Source organism: Tauraco erythrolophus, chromosome 6 (genome assembly GCF_009769465.1).
Source record: "Tauraco erythrolophus isolate bTauEry1 chromosome 6, bTauEry1.pri, whole genome shotgun sequence".
NCBI classification, from domain to species: Eukaryota; Metazoa; Chordata; class Aves; order Musophagiformes; family Musophagidae; genus Tauraco; species Tauraco erythrolophus.
Window position 1 is genome coordinate 19109273 of NC_141470.1, and position 22296 is coordinate 19131568.

At 39.7% G+C, this 22296-nt stretch overlaps 1 protein-coding gene across 4 annotated transcripts in view; it reads left to right on the plus strand.

Annotated features, from left to right (window-relative positions):
* Window positions 1–22296, plus strand: part of ANO5 (anoctamin 5) — a 62744-nt gene that overhangs the window by 24057 nt on the left and 16391 nt on the right. For 2 of the 4 annotated variants that reach the window (XM_086612700.1, XM_086612702.1), the window contains 10 exons: window positions 2725–2766; window positions 3952–4065; window positions 12122–12190; window positions 13414–13698; window positions 14058–14171; window positions 16359–16474; window positions 17379–17513; window positions 18738–18843; window positions 18934–18994; window positions 21338–21489. In XM_086612700.1, coding sequence (XP_086468826.1) covers window positions 2725–2766; window positions 3952–4065; window positions 12122–12190; window positions 13414–13698; window positions 14058–14171; window positions 16359–16474; window positions 17379–17513; window positions 18738–18843; window positions 18934–18994; window positions 21338–21489 — 1194 coding nt within the window. The remainder of the gene's footprint in view (window positions 1–2724; window positions 2767–3951; window positions 4066–12121; window positions 12191–13413; window positions 13699–14057; window positions 14172–16358; window positions 16475–17378; window positions 17514–18737; window positions 18844–18933; window positions 18995–21337; window positions 21490–22296) is intronic. The other 2 variants (XM_086612701.1, XM_086612703.1) reach the window with 1 other exon arrangement.

Below are 22296 nucleotides of genomic sequence, written 5' to 3' on the forward strand. Positions count from 1 at the left end.
TTTAGTTCGTGTTAATGATTGCAAATCTGCGTACTTGGAGGGTTGTTTGGTTGAACATGGTCCAATGCCCTGAGCTCCGCTGGACATCTAGACAGAAGTTATCAATTGTGAGGTAACTAGAAGTGTTAATATAATTCCCTATGAATCCAGTAAATTTGCGCTTATGTAGCCACATGAAAAGAAAATTTAGCTCTTCATGATAGACCGTTACAGCATTTAATTAGCACATCTGTCTGCAGGCTATGAAGTTGCTTAGTTCTTATAGAGATAATTAGACTATTAAAACTGGAAAGTTTCTGCAGGAGAACAGGAAGGCACTATTTGTGTTTGAACAAGTAGCTTTATGTAAACTTGCTTTGTAGCTGGTGGATGTATTCAACTTTTTGGAAGCACAGGTGAATGCTGAACACTGGCAGTAACACCATTTCATAGAATCCTACAGGGACTTGGATTGGAAGGGACCTCTGAAGGTCTCCTTGGCCAACCTCCTACTCAAGGCCAGGCTTGCTTCAAACCTTGATCAGGTTGCTCAGTCAGGGCCTTGCTTAGTTGCTGTGTGATCTCTGAGGATGGAGATTACATAGTCTCTCTGGGCAACCTGTTGAACCTGTTCCCGCTCAACCACACCCTCATATCCAGTAGGAATTTCCCTTGCTGCAACTTGTGGCTGTTGCCTCTTGAGTTTTCACCATACGCCTCCGTGCTCCATCTCTTTTGTAATTCCTCATTGGGTATTATTCAATTATTCAAAAGCTTCTGCTTGCTATCTGTGCTGCATTGGGAAATTTTAATTTGGTTACTTGTATTCCAGAAGGTAGACGTCACAGAATATCTGCTCTGATGAGATGTAACTTCATTTAATAACTGCAGGCTGTCTGAGATCAGTTAATGTTAACACAGTACCAGAAAGAGCTGTTAAGAACCAAGATATACTAATCCATAATGTTTTATGAATCACTGGCACAATCAGTGCAAATTACTAATATTTTATATATTTTAAACCTGTAAGTGCGCATGTATGCATGGAATTGCTTGAATATGCAAGACTGATCTTGGTCTTGTGAAATCCAAATGCAGCAAAATGGAAAGGAATAATTTATGGGTTTAATAAGTAGGCCTGTTACTATCCATGATGAATAATCCTATGTACAGAAGGAGAGAGAAGTGATGAGTATTCCCCTTCACCAAGCAGATCCAATGATGACTACTGCATCTTCTTAAATCGTCAGTCAGACCTTTAATGACTGAGCAAAATTCTCACGGATCTTGGAAAATGAACAGACTTTGATGGCACTAAAGATAAAGTACTACTTCAATTGTATAGGATAATCTAATTATAGATATGCTACCCAAAGAATTTGGGATGCTCCTTTGATAGGAGCTTTTTTTTAAAAGTAAATATTATTTATTGATTTTTTTTTTCTTTGTGTATATGGATTTTGTTAGTTCACTAGGACAACATCTGTGCTCTCACAATCTGTCTTTGTAAATTGGTGTTTGAGGTGGTCAGTTTTTGGGCTGATTCCCAACTTTGTTTAAGTTGTTAAAATGCACTTTGGGGTTCACTTTCTCTAATGCTGAATAATTACAGTACCGTTGATGCTGTGTAGTTGTTGGTGTGATTCTGCTGATCAAATTAACATCTAAACAGTTGCAATTTATTTGTAGTCACAATTATATTTACAAAAAAAACCCACCACCTATAAGCACAAAATAGAATAGGAAAATGCTGTTTCTTTTATTCTGTTGGATTCCATGATTTTCTTGAGCCTCTTATTCTTGCATGATTATATACTGCATTTGGAAGCAAAAGCATTTTCTGATGAGCCTGTTATGAGTTCAGTTTTACTTTAATCGATCTGCTGTAAATATTTCTCAAGAAGAAAAGCAGAAAAAAAAAACCAAACCAAAACAGAATTGTCAATGAGGGAAGGCAAAGAGAGGATTGCAGCACTTGCAGGGAATAATTTCTTTTAGCTTTTTTTATGCTACTTTTATTTGCAACACAGTGTTTTGTAGCTTCCCAAAGACTAGAATAGCTTCAGAAATACAGGAATTCTCCATAAGGCATGGATGGTCAAAGTAGGCTACTATGTGGTTTCAGCAGTTACCAGTGTGTCTAGTGGAGACATGTAAAGTTGTGCAACACTATGGAACAATAGGTATTTTAAATTTTATTGTTATTACTGAATTTGAGTCTATTTAAAGATATCACATGTCCTAGAGTATGCGGATATTATTGCTTGTAATTTTGTCAGCTCTGGAATTATGTGGTTGCCATTCATCTTTTTATGTCCCAGTGGGTCCAACTTAACGTGAGTGTAACAGAAACACGCATGCATTATTCATTAGCCAGTGCTCGTTTTGTTACTCTCGCATTACATTCAAAGAAACTTTCTTTTTTTTTCTTTTTTTTTTTTAATCTGCTGAAGTATCCAAATAATGGCAATTAGCATTTTAGGAGTCATTATTTTAAAACACCTGAGTTTGTTATTAAAATGGATGTCAGTACAACTTTGCCTTTAAAAAGACATTATAGTCATAATGTTTATGGGCGCTTGTGTTTTTCTAATAATTGAAGGCTTTTCTCCGCTTTTGTAAGGACATGGACTTATTGCTAACCCTCATTGGGGGGTCTGTGCTTGAAGCAGTTGGTTTGGGTCTTGGTTTGGGTCTTGGAGAGGAACAGTGGGCTTGCTAACTACTTGTTGGTTATTCCGGCAGAGTGGAAGGAGATATAATCTGTTCCTGAAGCGACGTCTCAGGGTAAAACAGTGATGAATGATATTGCAAGTGGCTTGGATGGCTGCAGTAATAACATGCTTCACTGTGTGATGCCTTTTGTTAACTGGGAGCAAGGTTCACAGTTATAAATATTCCGTGCTTTCTCCAAGAACTTTTCACGTGCATCCTTGCATGGTTTAAGAGGGAGGAGACAGAGACATAACCCTCTGAATTACTGGTTTTTGTTCCTACTCTAATAAAATGAAAACCCAATTCACTCCTATACAAATACACTTCTGCTGATGGGTGTGGTTAAAAAAAACCACCAACAACCTTCCTTAGCATGAATTTAAACGTAGACCAGAGTATTAGCTTCTATGGAGAGCACTTTGCTGTATGAACTTCTGGTCTTGTAAACAATTTGGTAGAGCTGAATACTGATACGATAATATATAATATCACCTAATATTATGTTAATAATGTTAACTTCCCTAGGAGACTGAGGTGATAGTCTTTTATTTGCTTAACATTTATTGCTGTAGCCTAATCAGTGGAAAATATGAATGTTGTTATTACAATATGATCTTTAATAGATCAGTTAGCATACCGATTACCCTGTTTCATTGGTAGCTTTTATTAGATTTTTATTTTATTCCCCAAAGAAAGTAAATACTCACTTTTGAGATGTCACTGCTGTGTTGTTAGTGTGCTGTTTTTGTACGTGGTCATTACTGGGACGTATTTCTCTGTGGCGGTTGATTTACTGTATCTTGTTATGTAAAAGAAAATGCATGGAACTTACTTTTTGCTACCTGCTTCAAGTCGATGAACTGTGCCTTAGCTGGCTTTTGTGTAGGGTGGCGGCGTTCTGACTAACTGCAGAAAAAAAAAAAAATCATGCTGTAAAATAACACTTGTCTTGATCATTTATGACACACTGTAAAGACTGAAAGAATAAATGGTAGCATTGCTCACAATATTGCTACACTAACATACATTTGTTCTTCTTATACCAGTTATTTACATGTAGTGTTCGTGGATATAAGCAGTTATTTTTGAAATTATTTTAACTGGATATAGCCCTTGTTAAAACTTGCCCACGTATATCTTCAGCTGCGAAGAAACAGAAGAATTGAGGCAATTTGGGGAAACTTCTTTGTCCTCTGTTATATTTTAGGGCAACAGCAATACTTGTTTTTTTTAATCATATGCCTATATCTTCCACAGATTGATAAAAGACATCAAAGCAAAGATTCTATTTTCTTCAGGGATGGTGTCAGGAGAATTGATTTTGTTCTCTCCTATGTGGATGATCTTAATAAGGAATGGGAAAAAAAGTTGGTAAGTTTATCTTTTTGAGGTCCTCTTAATTCTTATCTATCATAACCTGAATATCAATTACTAAGCTTTTCAAATCACTACACTCAGCTGGAATAGGACTTAGCTAAAAATTCCATAGCTGTGTGAAAAGCCATTCCATGTACTGAAATTTCTGTGTTATTTACTGTTGTGAGCCAGGACCCAATATTATTAGATTCTGAGGGCTTCGTTTACTGAATTGATCACTCTCCATTACTTAGGCTGGTCAATATGTTATGCAATTGATGCAAAATAATCAGAATAATTTTGGTTTCTTCATTTAACAGTCTTATAATTAGCTGTTGCTTTGGTGAAATATCTGTAAATACTGCTAAATGAAAGAGGTTTCTTCTAAATAAGGAACGTGTTATCCAAATGAGATTTTACAGTAACTATTTTTTTCCCCCATCCTTTGACTTCATTTAGAGCAGAAATAGGTTATTAGATCCGAGAGTCCATACAATGTTCCTTTTAAGACTTTCAAGCCTTTTTTTTTTAATATATGCTCTGAGTAGAACAAACACAGCATCTCCTCTTTAAGCTTTTCCCTGTGCTTGACTTGCTCACTACTGTTGTTTCATCGCACGTTGTTTCTGTCGTTCCTTCCTCTGCAAGGTGAGGACTCCTTACACTCTTCCCCTGCTCCAACATGGGGTCCCTTCCCACAGGAGACAGTTCTCCATGAACTTCTCTCTGAAATGAGTCCTTCCCACAGGATGCAATCTTACCCATCAGATTGCTCTGGAACGGGCTTTTCCCACAAAGTTACAGCTTCTTTGTGCACGGCCACCTGCTCTGGCATGGGGTCCTCCATGAGCTGCAGATGCATCTTGGCTCCCCTGTTAATCTCCAGCAGTGTGGGATACCTTCCAACGGGAGACAGTTCTCCACTAACTCCTTTGAGCACTCTGGTGTGGGGTCCTCCACAGCTGCGGGTGGATCTCTGCTCCACCATTAATCTCCACGGGCAGCAGGAGGGCCAACCGCTGTCTCACCACAGGCTGCAGGGGAAACTCAGATCCAACATACCTCCTCCCGCTCCATCTTTGGTGACCTTGGTGTCGCGTAGCTGTTTCTCTTGGGTCTCAGTCCTCTCTCTGCTGCAGCCGCACCCAACCGGCCAGGCAACCCTCGACAGTCCTGACAGGAATGAACTTCACCCAGCGGGTACCCCGGGAGTGGGGCATTTCGAAGCTCTCCAAGCCACGTGGCCCTGGCCATCTCCAGTCAAGTGGCAGCAGCCCAGCACAGGAGGCCAGGGCCAGGATCCTGCCTCCCCCCTCTCTCAGCTGCAGATCTCACATGGCGCAGATCTCTTTGTCTCTTCTTAAATATGGCATTCACAGAGGTGCTGATGGGCTCAGACCTGGCTAGAGGCGAGTCCAACTTGGAGCCGGGAAGCTGCTTTCAGCTCCTTACGGGGGCTATCCTGGTAGCCCCTGCCCCACTAACAAAACCCCGCCACGTAAATCCAACACATGTACATATGTGTATTTATTCTTCTAGAAGAATATTTAAAGTGGCTTTGATAAGAGACCTCCTATTTAACAGAGCACGAAGTACAAGCTTTCTCTAAAATGCTGGTTGGTGATCATCCCTGAACTTCCCAGCAAGACCCAGTTGCCTGAATGGTAACAGTAGGTTGGATGGAATCAGTAAATGACATGGATTTGTTCCTTGCTCACACTGACACTCGAGGTCTAACTTGACTAACATGTAAATTCAAGCTATTTAAAAAATCTGGTACTATGAGGTGCAGTCAAGAAAACAATAAACTTTATATAAAGCACAATATTAAAAAAAAAATGCAGGGATTTTGATTACTCTATTTCTCTTTATTTGCTGCCTTTTTTCTGAGCCAGGAGAGGTTGCATTTATAAACTAGTCTTTCCAATATTTATCTCTAAAGTGTGTTCATAATGAAAAAAAAAAAAGGAGAGAGAGACCAAAAAAACTTCATTCTTATGTAATCATGTTATTCTGAAAGATAAGGATATCAGAAGAAAACTAATTATTCGGAGGCTTATGACAAAATCATGATCAAAACTAAAGGTCTCTGTGAAGTAAAGAACATTTCTCATCTATATCTTGTCTAATATTAAAATGGTAATGGTAATTTCCTTTGAAGAAAAACTGCAACATTGGGCTGTTCAAAAAGATTGCTTACTGCTTTCTTTCCTTTATGAATCATAGAATCACAGAATGGCATAGGCTGGAAGGGACCTTAGAGATCATCTAATCCAACCTCCGTGTCATGGGCAGGGATGCCTCTCAACTAGATCAGGCTACTCAAGGCTCCGTCCAACCTGGCCTTGAACACCTCCAGGGAGGGGGCATCCACAACTTCTCTGGGCAATTTATTCCAAAGTCTCACCACCCTTGTACTGAAGCATTTCTTCCTAAGATCTAATCTAAATCTGTTCTCCTTCAACTTAAACCCATTTCCCCTTGTCCTATCAGTGGACACTCTAGTAAAAAGTCCCTCCCCAGCCTTCCTGTAGGTTCCCTTCAGGTATTGGAAGGCAGCTATTAGGTCCCCCCGAAGTCTTCTCTTTTCAAGGCTGAACAATCCCAGCTCCCGCAACCTGTCCTCGTAGCAGAGGTGCTCCAGCCCCTGGATCATCTTTGTGGCCCTCCTCTGAACACGCTCCAACAGATCTATGTCTCTCTTATGGTGGGGACACCAGAACTGGACGCAGTATTTGAGGTGGGGTCTCACAAGAGCAGAGTAAAGGGGGAGAATCACCTCTCTTGACCTGCTGACCACGCTTCTCTTGATACATCCCAGGATGCGGTTGGCCTTCTGGGCCACATGAGTGCACTGCGGGCTCATGTTGAGCTTCTCATCTATAAACACCCCAAATCCTTCTCTTCAGGGCTACTCTCAACCCACTCTGTGCCCAGTTTGTATTTGTGCCTAGGATTGGCCTGACCCAGGTGAAGGACCTTGCATTTTGACTTGTTGAAGCTCATGCAGTTAGCACTGGCCCATTTCTCAAGCCTGTGAAGGTCCCTCTGGGTTTCTTTCGTTTATGGTCCCTCTGGGTTTCCTTCATTTCCTTCATTTATGAAGGAAATGCTGTTTTCATTAAGGGCTTATGCCGCCTATACTTGCATCCAAATATGATCCAGTGTAGAACACAGCTCCTGCCCCTTACTCTTCATAGCTTAAAAAAGCAAAAATCTCTGTCGTCACCTCTGTTTGGTGCTTTTCCCAGCTTAAGCATCTGACAGTCAGCTTTGCTCAGCCAGCCACATTCAAGAGATTTGTTTGGGAGACCAGGGTTATGTTATTGCCATGGTACCATAGGTTTATATAAAGGCATACTTTTTCAAACCCACACTGACTCTTCGTCAGGCTATAATCCTACCTAGATTCCTTCTTCTCCCATAAAGCAAAATGCATTTAAAAAAGAAGGAAGAGGAGACCAGTCAGTGTAGAGAGAAGAAAGATATCCATGCAAAATACACGAAAGCAACTGTTAAAATAACTTTTCCATTAGTCATATTCAAATAACATGAGGAAAAAAAGGGAGACTATTTAGGTAATGTTTAAAGTGGGAAGGAAAATGTGCCAGATACTGAGTCTGGTTGGGTATTCGTATTGTGTGCAGGAATTTTCCTTCTCATTACTTTATGGGTCATTAGAGGGTGGCAGGAACCTTTGCCAGACAGGAGGCCGTGTACGTGTGTGTCATTATTGACTGAAGGATTCACGTAGGGAAGAACGCAGGAGTTAGTAGGTAATATTGTAGTTCCTCTTTGAAGTAAAAATGCACTTACTTAGGAAGAAACATCTGTCTTACAAAAGGCTAGAGCACCTGCATCAAGTTTCATGACGTTTAATTCTGTACACGTCTCTCATTCGCAGAAGACTTTATGGCCCCATGGAAGATGATGTTTGGTTTGTGGCCCTGTAGGTTAGCTCTGCGGTCACAGGACGGACAGACATGAAGATACCAACATTACAGCACATCCACAGAGTGCCTGGGGAATCGACTGAGAAGATGAAATTTGCCCTATATTTATGTCCAGTATAGATCTTTATACAATGAATATGCCCATAAATTCAAGCAGCCTTCCTAGCATAGAAGTGCTGTGCTGTTGTCTTTGTGGGAATAAGATTTAAATAGTGATGCACTGCAGCCCTTGGAATTAGTCTGATGTACTGTACTTGCTATTGTACAGTTGTCACAGGAAAGAAATGTGAATTTATCTTCCTGTACTACAATGAGACAGCAAAATGTAACAGCGAAGAATAGAAATGTTCATGGGAAGAGAATAACGGTTGTGACAAAAGGTTTTGTTTCCTTGTCTCAAGGAAACAGCTTTATTCTGCATTTCTAAGAAAGGAATGAATAACTTCTTTGTGTTTCTCAACACAGCCCTGATACAGCTGTAAGAGACAGTCTCTTCATCTTATCCCTTAGCTTCATGCAGAACAAATGCATTAACTTCTTTGATGTTCCCCAGAAACTTTTCAGCTTAAACTCTGGTTTGAACTTGCCTTCTATAAGCTACATGAATAAATCCTAATCATAAAGTCTCTGTAAACGAAAATTAGGATTACATTTTTATGAGACAATACTTTATATTTTTCCTCAAAGCCTCTAGCAGATAAGAGGAATTATTTTGCCTGCATATGAAATGCATGTGAACATGGAAAAATAAATATAATTTTATAAAATATGTAATACATTATTCATGTATGACCAGGGCATGATCTTTATTGTCCATAAGTGTATTTCTTCACAAGAAACTCCAGAGCATTAGGACTGTAGGATCTCTGTGCAAAGTAACTTGTTCCTATGTTTACTGGAAGCAAAGTCCCCCTGTCCCCGGTGGGGCACGGGGATATGGAAAGAAATTTTATCTAGTCCTTTCCCACTTTTCATCATCTGAGACAGAAACTTCTGCTTTCTTGCAAGTACCAGATAGGCCAAAGTCAGGGAGCCAGGGGCAGCAAAAAATCAGATGCTTGTTGCTCCTGCTGCATCCTGTCAGGCTGCCAGCTGGGAGAAGCGGTGTCCCCACATCTACAGGAGCAGCAGACAACTGGGCTTGATCCAAACTGGGCACCTCTCCGTGCTGCTTTACAGCAGCCTGGCTGGTACTTGCAGAAGGAAGGTGTTCGGCATCTCCTGCGCGTTGGAGGGCACACAGAGCGCCCTCCCCAGCCACGCGGGCAGGCGCTGTGGTAGGGTCAATTATTGCATCCGTCTCGTCAGCCCCCCACTCTCACGGCTGCAGGGGGATGAGAGAACAAGGGGAGAACAGGGACCTTTACTAGACGTGTTCCATCTCATCTGAAACGTTCTTGCCAGGGAGCTGCGTGGACAGCCTGAGCCCGGACTGAGCCCATCTGTGTTAGTCCTGTGAAGTAAATTGTGTTTTTTCAGAGTACAGCTAAGAGCAGAGTTCTTGTATGCTTTACAGTAGTGTTTAGTTGTTCTTAAAGGTTGTATTTATTTCCCAGGATCTTACACATGACTGCAGCTAGAATAAGCCTGAGCATCCTCATGTGTAAAAGGCTTTTGTAAGCTTGGTGCTCCCTGCCTAAAGTGAGGGAAAAAGGGAAGAGGAGGAGGTTGGTTAAGGAATAGTATATTATAAGCTTAAAATAATTTTATTCTCCTGTTTATTGATTGTTGTACTAGCAGTAACAGCATTCTTATCAAGAAATAGGTTTATAACAGTTGTCTGTCTTCCTTAGGTAACTAATCATGCAGCGTTGCATCTGCATTGGTCATGTTAGTACCACTGGACTTTGGATCTTGCTTTCTTAATCTTATCAGGATGGTTCATTGCAGCCAAGCATGTGTTAGATGGTAAAGTTAGGGTATGCAAGATATCCACAGAGGTGTTTGGAGAGGTGAATGCTCGACTGGTCTCTCTCCTATATAGGCCTCAGAAAATGTGGTTTCATTCTCTTACAGATGCTTTGGAGAGGCTTAAGAACTGTACTTCAAAAAAAAACCAAAATGGGAGAAGAGCATTAGCCCACTATTACTGGTCTTCATTAACGTGACTATTTGTGTTGCTTCCATCTTCCCTCTGTGACTGCACAGTGGCAACTACAGTGGAGTCCCAAATATATGCACCAGTTCTTGCTTTTTAGGTTTGGGATTGTAAGCTTAGAATTATTACAAGTACATATTAAAACAAAACAGCACTGGTCCAAGGGTACATTTTGTCCGTTTTAAGCCTTTGACAGCAATATGAAGAAATTCAGTATTTGGCAAGAAAGGAGGGAACATTGATTTTTTTTTTTTTTTCAGCAGATTGATTTTCTTTTAAAGATGGTTGTTTCAAGTGACTGGAAAGTACAGTACATTCACACGTGCTTATGAGAGGATAGCTTATGGGAAGAGAGCAAGGTAGCAGAAAGAGCATAATTTCTGTTAGGGTATTGCAATTTATCACACTAAGCATATAGTAGGGAAAGATCAGTAAGATGGGGCCAGACCCTTCAGCTCTGTCTGTTGTTAAGCTGTGCAGCTGGAGGAGGAGCTGGCTGGTGAGCGTCTCTGGTGGCAGAACCCTCTGAGCTGACTCGCTTGGCTCTTCTCCAGTGTTTGCTGGGGAAAGAACTCATGCCAGCGTGCTTTGTTTGGAGAAAATGTAATCCAGGATAGCTCAGAGCTTTGGATGCTGGTCTTGAATGTCAGCTTTTATATAGCACTTTCAGATGTAATCATAAATCACCTTTTAGTTGTATTGTTCTCTATTAGATCAGCAGGTCAGCAAATAAGAGATCTCGATGTGTTTATACAGGTGCATGTAGGCAGGTTTGTGGCATAGATGAATTAAAATATAATGCATGGTATTGCATTTTGCCCAGCATGTGCTAGAACTCAGGAATTATCATATTTGCAAGTTTACGTAGGCCAGTATCTAATAATATTTTGCAAAGTCAGGTGTGAGATGTAAAAATGCAAGCCTACTAACATAGGAAGTATGTCAACACACCTTAGCGTAGATTTCAGGGCCATTAAAGCTATTCTTCAGACTCTGTTCATTTATCTGAGTAGTTTGTGCAAACTGAAATGCAAATAGGGCAGCCTGATCTTCACGGACGCACTAGAAAAGGAAATTGGCTGAAAAGTGTGGTCTGTTTTTTTGTGTTTTTTTAAAGTGTATTTGAAAATGTCATGTAAGACCTTACAGTAGAGAACACATCACCCAGCACACAAGATTTAACTAATAAATTGGTAGTCTAGCTGGTGCTTTCTAATGAGGCTAGGGCTCAATATTTAGCTTAACTTTTGATTGTTCTGGCAGTTCTTCAATTAATTTTGTATAATTAAAAGGAAATTAATTCAGTCTCCCAAGACTTAAGACACCATTTAGGAATTACTCGGTGAAGTACAGAGTTCAAGGAGGTTTGCCAGCTCACAGAGGTCGTGCACTGCCACAGATAGGTTTATTTATATCTGCATGAAGTCCACACTGACTTTATGCAAGCTAAGCATACGTAAGCGTACATGCAATGATTTCTGAGTCTTATCGAGTTTTACAGTTATGTTGTTTGTGAAGAACACTGTTTCAATTGTCTGTAATCAGTACTCGAACATTTGTATCAGGCAGGATTGTTAAACTGGTAAATAGAGGTCACTATAAGTCTTCCACGTGTTTCCAGAATTTTTCTTTTCAGCTAGTTTTAAGATTCTCTTAGAAACATAGCTGAACTTGGACAATGTCGCATCGCACACCCCACCCTCCCGAGGAGACAGAAATGCTCGAGACGCATGACTTCATTTGCTTCTCTGGTTAACAAGATTTCCCAGTTTATGAGCCTATTCCTAACTCACAAATAGGTTTCCTGTTGCTGGTCAGTAGGCTGGCCATCGCTCAGAAGCGGCCTAGTATGCATCAGCTGGTTTTGGTCTGTTGCTCTGCTTTCTTTTACAAAGGTCACATAGCATTAGGGGGTTGTCATCAGGGCAGCTAGGAGGAATGAAACTCAGCGAGGTCGTCAGTAAGTGATCAGTTAGTTGCTGACTTCATCAGTTAATAAAGTGTGTTTATTTCTCTTCAGGAAAGACGAAAAGAATTTGAGAGCAATCTGCAAAAGGCTGGTTTGGAACTAGAAACAGAAGACAAGAAGGTAAAACAAAAAAATAAGAAAAAGAAAAATTAAGACCAAAGAAACAGACCTGCAGATTACTAATTGATATATACCACTTTGTTTCTTTGAGAAAAATTATAAATTATTCCAGCAGATTTCAGTGGAGTGTGACTAATTTAGGTGAAACAAGCTTAATGTGTTTATTTGATTATTTTTCCAGATATGGTCATAAGAATTGGTGGAAACAAAGTAGTTTTGATTCAGGAGGAAGTGATGGCTTTTGATTTCATAACAAAAAGAAAGCAGTTCCAAAATAGCTGTGACTCCATTTAAACCCATGTAAATGGGAAGTATGCTCACAGCTAGATTTAATCCCACCTAACAAAGTGTTTGGAAGTCAGTGAATGGATTGGCGTATACCCACTGGATGTTGTAATTATGAGGAAGGACCCTGATGTAACAACTTGAGGATGTTTGATTAGTGTTACTGTTCTCTAATTACTGGAGAACACGGGATGCTGACTTCTTCAGTCAGTGTGCTCTTTTTTCTGCCAGAGATTGAGTGAGACAAAACCACTTTTGGTGAAGTTCAGACCCTGTAACATCCATAGACGGGGATTCATTGAGCAACGTGTTAAAAATACCTTCTGATTGCCATTTTCTCCTGTGTATGTAGAGGAACGAATGCTAGAAGAACATACATATACTGTGGGGTGTGGCCTGTGATAAGATTAGTCCTTATCACAGCTGTGAGGCTGTAACGGGTCTTAGCTCTGGCTGATAACTCCTTTTTGCAAGGACTCTTGTAGGCTCTACTCCAGTGTTTGAAAACTGCCTCTGCTGGGAAAGAGAACAGCTTTACAGTCCAGCACGGTGGCCTGCAGGACGCGTGGGCTGCCGAGTGACCAGCCCTGCACAGCAAACCCTTGCTCAGGGTACCAATGTACTCAGAGTGCGATGAGAGTTTCCAGGTCTCAGTGGAGAAGATTAGTGTAGTTTGAAAAGCATTTGTGAGCTTTAAGTAGTGCAAAGAGTATCCTTATGAACTAACAACCACTCAGATAAGGTTTTCAGTTAAAACAAAAAAATTTAAAAAAAATACATGTTTCCAAAAATCCCTCTTTTCCCCTTCTGTGGGTTGTTTTTTTTTTAAGCTTTCAAAAGTATGTAAAAGGCAATAAATTTTGTATAGCAACTATTCTCATAAATCTTGCAAAAAAACACGATTTAGTCTGATGTCTGATTTAACTTTCCTGGGGCAGGAATCTGAAGATGGCAAGATTTATTTTGTGAAGATCCATGCCCCATGGGAGGTTCTGATCACGTATGCAGAAGTGCTGAACATTAAAGTTCCCATCAAGGAAAATGACATTCCCTCAATGATGGAGAACCCCCTGGACTGTATGCTGGCACCGCTCAGGCTTCCCGAGAAGGTGATGCACCCCGAACCGGATTATTTCACGGCCCCATTCAGCAAGGACAAGCAGGAGCTGTACCTCATTAATGATGAGAGCACTTTCTTCTCACCATCCATGAGAAACCGAATAGTACGTATGTGAATTTGTCTACTTTTGTTTATATGTAGATTTACACGATCCCGTACGAATATTCATGTGATGAAGGAATATATAAACGCTGGTGTCTGCAGGTAAATATGAGGAAACCTAAGTGCCTGTGCATCTTTCTTGCAAATCTGGAATAGTATTTGTTGGAATGGATCTTCTAAGCGTCTGCAAGGCAAGCGTGCCCTCTATGGTCTCATACAGGGTAGAGCCTTCTGAAGAACCACTTTTTTTTGCTTTTGCGTATTATTCCTGCAGATTATACACGGTCCGCAACCATTAAAGGTTTCTGTTAAACAGCCTTAAAGCAGGAAAGGTCTGAAATTCTTGTGTTTGAATCTCAGGTTAATTACATTCTTACACGTTGCCCATATGGAACAGAAGAAGGGAAGAAAAAATTTGGGATTAAGAGACTGCTAAATAACGGCACCTATTCAGCTGCATATCCTCTTCATGATGTAAGTATTTTAGCTTTCTGCTCCCTTGAGCATTGCCCAGTGTTTTTACTCTTTTACCTACTGTGACATTTGCTGTTTCCAGCAGAAAACAAAAAAGCACTCAAACCCTCCCATTTCTCCCAGTAATTGATTCTGTTTTATAATACACAAGACATATCTGCCAGTCCTACTGTTTGCCTTTTATGTGCTGAAACGTTTCTTCTGTGGATGGGTTTCTAGCATATACTTATGTGTCAGTCACATAATTTCTAAAAGACTTATTCCATAGTATATTCCTATAATGTCTGATACAGATTAGGTGGTAGGATGTTAGAAAGATTATAACAAGGAATGAATGCCTACTGTAGATGCATATATTCAGCAGTGTGTGTATAGGGTGTGTGCATACATACACTGTAGCTATACAATAGTGCATAGTACCTGTAGTTATAGAAATACTCTTGGCGTCACACCATATCAGAACTGAAGTCAGATGAGTTGCATGAGCCGTACAGTTCAGTGTGGGGTGGTCACTTGTCCATCTCCTAGTGAGCTCTGGTGAGCAACTGCGAATGCTGCAAGTATGATCAGAATGGTAAATATTGGTGTTTAGTTTTGCTGTAGGGTCAGTTTTTAATACAACATATATGGATTTAGCCCTGAAATCCCTTGGAGAAAACAAGAGGGAGGTGGGTTACCATATTCTATGGATTTTATGTTTAAGTTTTTTTGGTTTTTTTTTTACATCCTGAACGTTGTGTTTAATTTGTTGCTTAAATCTTAAATTCTCCCCTTGTTTATAATAGTTTTTTGAGATTTGTCACAATGCTTTAGTGAACTTAAATTGCTTATTTGGATCCGTGAATTCTACCACAAGATATTTTTAAATACTTTACATAGCTTTATATTTTTATATGTTTTAAAATATTTTTTTCTTCTTTAGAAAATGAAAATAAACAGATAAATGGACATTCTGTAGGTTTTATGGGAGAAATTTTAGCTAATCCAAGTCTAGGCTGCAGAAGACTAGTCTAGACTGCGAAGTACTTTATACTGGTGAGAGTACCAAAACCACAGTGAATAAAAAGCAGTCGTACAAGAAACTCTTCTATACAAGTATCACCAATCTTAAATGCTAAGAAATCATAGAATCATAGAATGGTTTGGGTTGGAAGGGACTTTAAAGATCATCTGTTTCCAACCCTCTTGACATGGGCAGGGACACCTTCGTATGAAAAAATTCCAAAATCATGAGACAGACTCACAAATCATTTTCTAAAAAAATAACTATTTAACCTTTTAAAATATTTTTAAAATGCAAACTTTAGGTTGTTTAAACTTCTTGGTTTCTACTTAGAAACCAATTTTCATGCTTTTCTTTGCAATTGAGAGACATTCAGAAAAAAGGGAAAACCAAGATCACAAACTGAATATTTGACAAAGCCAAGTATTTCTAAAAGCAGAGTTCTACAATACAAAATAAAATTACAAGAGCTATCAGAAACTGCAGTTATTCTGTGCTGTTTAGTTTCTAGGAAACAAACAAAGTATTCTTAGTATTTGACAGGTAGGTACACGATAGTGATGAACACCACTGAAGTTAATCAGTGTCAGAATTTTGTTTTGCGTGTCCTTGCATTACAGCTTGAGAAACCGCAGCATGGGGTACATTATAGTGCTGTGGCTGGAGGCAGGAAACAACTTCAATGTATAGCCCCTAGTTTATGTCTCTCGGTGAAGTGCTTTTTGTTGTGCAGTTTACAATGAGAGCCTGATTCAGAAGTACAGAGAACAGGATTTAAATTTGCATTTTTAGTGAAACAGGAGTAAAATGGTGGTTTTCTAATTCAGAGAAGCTTAAGCTTCTGCAATGGCATATGCTGCACCAGTGTAAAGGAACAAACCATTCACTGGAGTACTCTACTGGTGCAAATGAGTGTGTTGTACCAGCACAACACAACACTGGTGTAAAATAATGTGGTTACAGTACAGGTTGACTTCATGTCTAAGATTGAGAAATATTTTCTGAAAATGTGTATTATCTTTAAACATATTAAAAAGGGTTCTACTTGAAGTCGTAAAGTAGAGTGCTAAGTTTGAGTTTCAGATTAGTTTCATTGGCATCATCATCATTAACCTTCATTTCTTTTAATGTAGTATTTGAGTCTGTCGATGAGATGTTTTGCCTTTACTCTGATTTGCTCGCAGTGCCAGTACTGGAAAAAGGCAAATGATCCAAACTGTGACAACGAGAGATACACGCTGTACATGGAGTGGGCCCGTTTCTTGCGGTTCTATAAAGAGCAGCCTTTGGACCTCATCAGGTAAAATACTGCCTGTGTTTTATTATATTTACTTGGTTTTCAATGTAATACGAGCATATATTCTTTTGTAACTTGATCTTGCTGGGAAATTTTTACTACTTTTAAGATCCCGTGAGAATCAGATACTTAATTAGCCTCTAGGTCCTTGGAGGACATGACACAGGTTTTTACTAGCAACTGGAAAATGCGATATCTCAAATCAAACCTCTTTCAATCTAGCCAGCACTCCTGAAGTCAGGTATGTTACAGATAATTCAGCTGTAGGGGAACACATACGAAGAATACCTTTCATTTTATAATCAATATCTGCCACAATTTTTAAAGATAGATTTCAAATTTTGAATTTTCAACCCAGACTTGAGAAAACACTGATATAATCAGTTTTGAAGCTTGATTCTGAACTCAGTACTAAACTCAAATTTAAACTGACCTTACCCAAGGTCTCTGATTCAGCTCACATGATACAACAAAAATGTTACTTTATTCACAGGTTACAGTTGCCCCTTTCATAACACAACCAGTTGTGTTTCTGTGAACTACCCATTGATTCTAGCCATATGATCAGAACTGTTGCGCCCAGCTTGATTGTGTATATAACTCCCTTGAAAACTGAAAAAGTAAATCTTCATTTATGTTATCCTGTGGGAAGGAGGAGTGATTATAAAGCTGAAGCTACTGCTAGGAGGAAAAAAGAATCAAAAGAGACCATATATTGTCTTCATTCAGCTTGCGTAACTTCTCACAGCTAGCTTCAAATCTCATTTTTCCAGTGTACATCAGTGCATTTACTCTTCTGTTAAATGAGAATTTTGCCAAGTGTTTCATTTTGACTCTGGCCAGTTTGCTCTGTTGCAGTTGTAAACTTTGCTTTGTATTCCTATTAATTGCATTTTTTTGTATTCAGGAAGTACTATGGTGAGAAGATTGGAATCTATTTTGCCTGGCTAGGATTTTACACAGAGATGTTATTCCTTGCAGCAGTTGTTGGCTTAATCTGTTTTCTTTATGGCTTGTTTACAATGGATGAAAATATGAGCAGGTGAGTGTAATGTGTGAAATCTCCTGGGCTTATAATGGGAAAAGCTAAGCAATGTGAAAATTTTGTTCTTGCAAAAAAAGAGGTAACAAGCTTTTAAAGGTTGTCAGAGCAGACAGATTTGGTCTTCAGCTATCTTTATTGACTGAAATGGTGGTGGACAGCTAATGCAGAACTTGTGGCTATTAATTAGTAAGACTCAATTTGTTGGTGAAAAGCAATATTTTACTGCTATTTGGCAATATCTTTTTATATCGGAGTACCTGCAATACATAAAGTCCTAAGAAGACCACTGACATCCCTCAAAATTGTTTGTTTCAAGTGTTTATTGTTGCCTTAAGCTTTTCTATTTTAATCTGTCTTGCAGACCTTTTTTGTGTTGGTCATCACTTGTACTAACTACCAAAAGCAGACAGGTCAGCAATGTTCTCCTGTCAAAGAGGGATCCAGTATCTCGGAAGCCAGAGTTTGCTTCTTTTTAAATAAGCATTGTATTTGTGAATTCAAGGGTCCCAAGATTTGTTGTATTCTGGAATTGGGGGGCAAAGGACATGCGTAAAGAGGATTGACGTTTCATTGCTCACTGTGTTTTATAAGAAGTCTTCCAGAAAATTTTGAGTTTTAACCATAGAAGATTCATAACAGGATAAAATTATCATCCATTCTGTTGAATTTTGTGATTTTTTTGAGACATTTTAGCTAGGTTCAGAATTCACCTGGGAATACTGCTATAGATGTTCAGAGTTCTCTGGATATTTAAGGACTATCACAGGATTGTAAATTTTGTCCACAGTAGTAGTTAAATTGAAGAAGCAAATTCTTCTGTAGATAGCAAAACTGAATTAATACCTCTGCTTTTAGAGAAGATGTTTTGAACGTGTTACTAACCTGATGAGACAGAACATGGTTTATATCTCATCTGAAAGCAGTGCATGTGCAGCGCAGCTCCTACAGACCTCTGATTCATTACTGATAGAATCACAAAGCCCATACCGAGTGGGTTGCTCGTTCTCCTCCTTGTAGCAGCTTCTGCATTTCTTGGCTTGCCCTGACTAAGCCCAGGTTAACATCTGTGAATGAGACAAGACTTGGCAACTTCTCTGTGAAGCTGGAGATGTTGAGCTTTTAATAAATGAAGCTCTTAATTTATTTGTTTTTAAAATAAATTTCATCTAGCAGCTCTTAAGATACTATGAAAATGGATACTGTACACTATTTTCTCCTCAGCAAAGAAATCTGTGACCCTGCAATTGGAGGAGAGATCTTCATGTGCCCTCTTTGTGACAAAGAGTGTGAGTACTGGAGACTAAACACCACCTGTCAGTCCTCAGAGGTCTGTATCTGGTTATCCAGCCCCTTGTCATTTTTGGTCATACCGAAAACTGTTTTGGTACCAACCTGTTCCCAATGTATTCTGTTGCAGTATTCTCATTTGTTTGACAACGTGGCAACTCTCTTTTTTGCCGTTTTCATGGGCATATGGGGTGAGTATATTTGATAAGTTTTATGTCAAGCAGTAAGGAGATCTTGGCCAAACTGGTGAGGGACACTGAAAGTGGAAAGAAGAGGAATAATGGCTTCACTTTAATATGCTGCCTCAGATGCAAAAGTGATGAAAAGGAGTAAAAATCATTTCAAGTTACAGAGGAATTGGACTTAAACAAAACCAAACAAAATCCAGCAGATATCTAGGATATAGCAAGCAATGCATACTCTTACCTGCTAACATCTGTTTCTTTCCTTAGTAAGCTAAGACAGAGTGTTCCAACCTCATGCAGTCTTTCTAAGAGTCCTCTCTGCTGAGTCCTGCGCATTATCAGTGTCCTTGTGAGGGAGTGGAGAGCTTTTGTGTCCTTTCACTGGAGGGTGGTCCAGCACTGCCACTTCGTTAGCAGCACTTTTAGGATGAGAATCAGTTGGCTTCTGCTCTAGTGAAGTTCATATGTTATGGCATGTTTTGGTTATGCAGAAATAGGTGGATTTCCTGACTCTCTATGAGCATGGTTTCACACCGAGTGATACTTGTTCAGACTTCAAGATAGTATTGTCTTGAATACATGTTCTTTTCTTAAACTCTGTGAAGGTTTATAGATGAAAGATAATGTAGTTAATTGTTTGTTATTTCCTTAAATGCCTTGTCTCCTGTTTTACTCTTTGTATGAAATATAATAATTAAATCTTGAATTTGAATATAGATATTTCATTAACACACAAAAATCTGTGTGCTAATAGCAAATGTATTTACACATTTGTTATCAAAGGACACAGCCACCAACTTTTCCATAGAGAATTATAAAAATTAAAATGAATAAAATTATGTTGTATGGCTGTTTTCCTAAACTTTCCTTGGTTTTAAACACTAGCCTTTGAGTGACATGGATTAGTCATTCCGGAAGTATGAGTCAAAGATTGCAGAACTGCAGAAGATAAGCTTTCTTGTGTTTGTGTAAACTGTAAAGCCTCTCCGCTTCAAATAAGAACAGTGTTGTGGGTTAGGCTGAACCCCCACACACAGCTGGTCACTCACCCTCCCCCCCAGGAATGAGGGAGAGAATTAAAGGATAAACGGGAAACCCATGTGTTGAGATAAGAACAATTTAATACAGATGATTTAATACACAGTGTAGATGCTCACCACCCCCTCGTATGCAAAGCCCGTCTCGTCCTGAAGCTGCAATCCCAGACGAACGCGAGGCCCCGAAATAGAGAGGGGCAGAGAGAGAGAGAGAGTACTCCGAGAGTGGGAGTACTGTGAGAGAGAGAAAAAGAAAGAAAAAACAATAGAGCAAAAGCGCAGCAAGCGCAAAAGAGCAAAAGCAGCGAAAGAGCCAAAGCGCAAAAGCCCTTCTGTCCGGCTGACCCTCACTTTTATACTGGGCATGACGCTGCAGGATATGGAATACTAATTGGCCAGTTTGGCCCTCCATCTTAAGTTCCACCACAAATCACAAGGGGAATCGTGTCCCCCTTGTCCCAACTATGCTCCCCCCTTATCCCGCCGTGCTTCTGCACTCTGGCACACTGAAAAGTCCTTGGAGTTTCACGTCCAACCACAAACATCAACTTGCTATCAGCATTCTTCTCAGAGCGAGCCTCTGAGTAAAACCAAAACACGGAGCTCTTCTAGCTGCTAAAAAGAAGAGCTAACACTGTCCCAGCTAAAACTAGGACAAACAGTCAGATTTCCAAAGGTTTACATTTTAAGTTAGTTTATAGAGGGCTTTTAAAATGTTATATAATATTAAATGTTTCATAGTTGTTTATTTTATATGTGAAATCAGTTTTCTCTAGTGTCTTAAAAATTTCTTAAGCCAGCCTCACTCTCGATCATATGAAAAGCATCAGACACTTACTGTCTTTAAAACGACCATGATATCAAATAATCATCAAAAAGCAACAGAAATTTCTGAACATGCTACTTGAAAACAGTTCTGCTTATTTGTTATAGTTGTTCATGTGTTACAGGTTTATACAGAAGGAATGAGTTGAATTATCATGTTCCTTTGTTAATTTCGTGTTGCTATTTGTGTATGAAAAGTAATTAAACTGTAATTGAACATGGTCATTATAACCATGGAAATACCCGTATCCTGTTTTGGCATCTTGCTTGTCATCCACTTCTGGAATTCAATTAGCTAATAAATTACTCAATTCGTATTACAGTCTTAGCTGTGACCTTTAATAGGTAGACAGTAAAAATAGATGGGTCACACCATGAGGATAAATAATAGACAGCAGAATAGAAGCTGGTGCAGAAATAAGTTTCACTGGATTCGTGAACTTGTTCGCTTCTCCCTGAACTGTATTTTAACATTTCCAAATTGCAGTTACACTTTTCTTGGAGTTTTGGAAGAGACGGCAAGCTAGACTGAAATATGAGTGGGATTTGGTTGACTTTGAAGAGGAACAGCAACAGCTTCAGCTGAGGCCTGAGTATGAGGCAAAATGTACCCAAAAGAAGAAGAATCCTGTAACTCAGGTAATGAACCCGCTGAGTTGGCACGCATACAAATTCAGTGCTGTGCCTAAATACAGTCCCGTAATGTGTGAGTTCTGGCTCGGGAACAAGTCTGTACCTCATGGCTGGGTAAAGATTTGTGCGACACGCATGAGCAATGCTGCATTTATGTTGGAGCAGGGCAGGCCCTCAGCTATTGCATCTCCACAGAGCAGTGTTTAAGGTAGCAGTGAGTTTGGCTTAAATACATAGGCCATGATGCCAACCATGCCCTCGCTGAACACAATAGATTGCATCAAATACCAGAGCAGAATTTGGTAACACATTGTTTTCCTGCTGAAGGCATCCAGTTGATGAGTGGGCATCCATTTGACGAGTGCTGAGGTTTGTGCTCTGACTGACTAGTATCAGAGATAAACACTCCCACTGCCGAAAGCAGTGTCGCTGTGTTAGCATCAGAAGTTCTGGAGCCGACAGCCCTGCGTTCAGGGGTCTGTTCAGGGGTCGGTTCAGGATGGCGGTGCGGCCATCCTGCTTTCCACTCCGAAGGTGGCAGTAACCGAGTGCGCTCAGCACTGCAGCCTCCTCTTGCACGTGACGGACATGCCGTATCTCTTGGACCACGGCTCTCTTCCAGCAGATGTCTTTTGTTATCTAGGGTTTTGACACAGATTAAATGAGAATGTGGAGGTTTTTGCCTGTGGAGTTGTGTGTGTTAACTTCCATTAATTATCCTGTATTAATTTTAATTTCCATAGGAAACTGATTTATTAAATCAGGAATACCAAGGCAAAGTTTATAGCTTTCACTTGGCTAACACCATCTTTA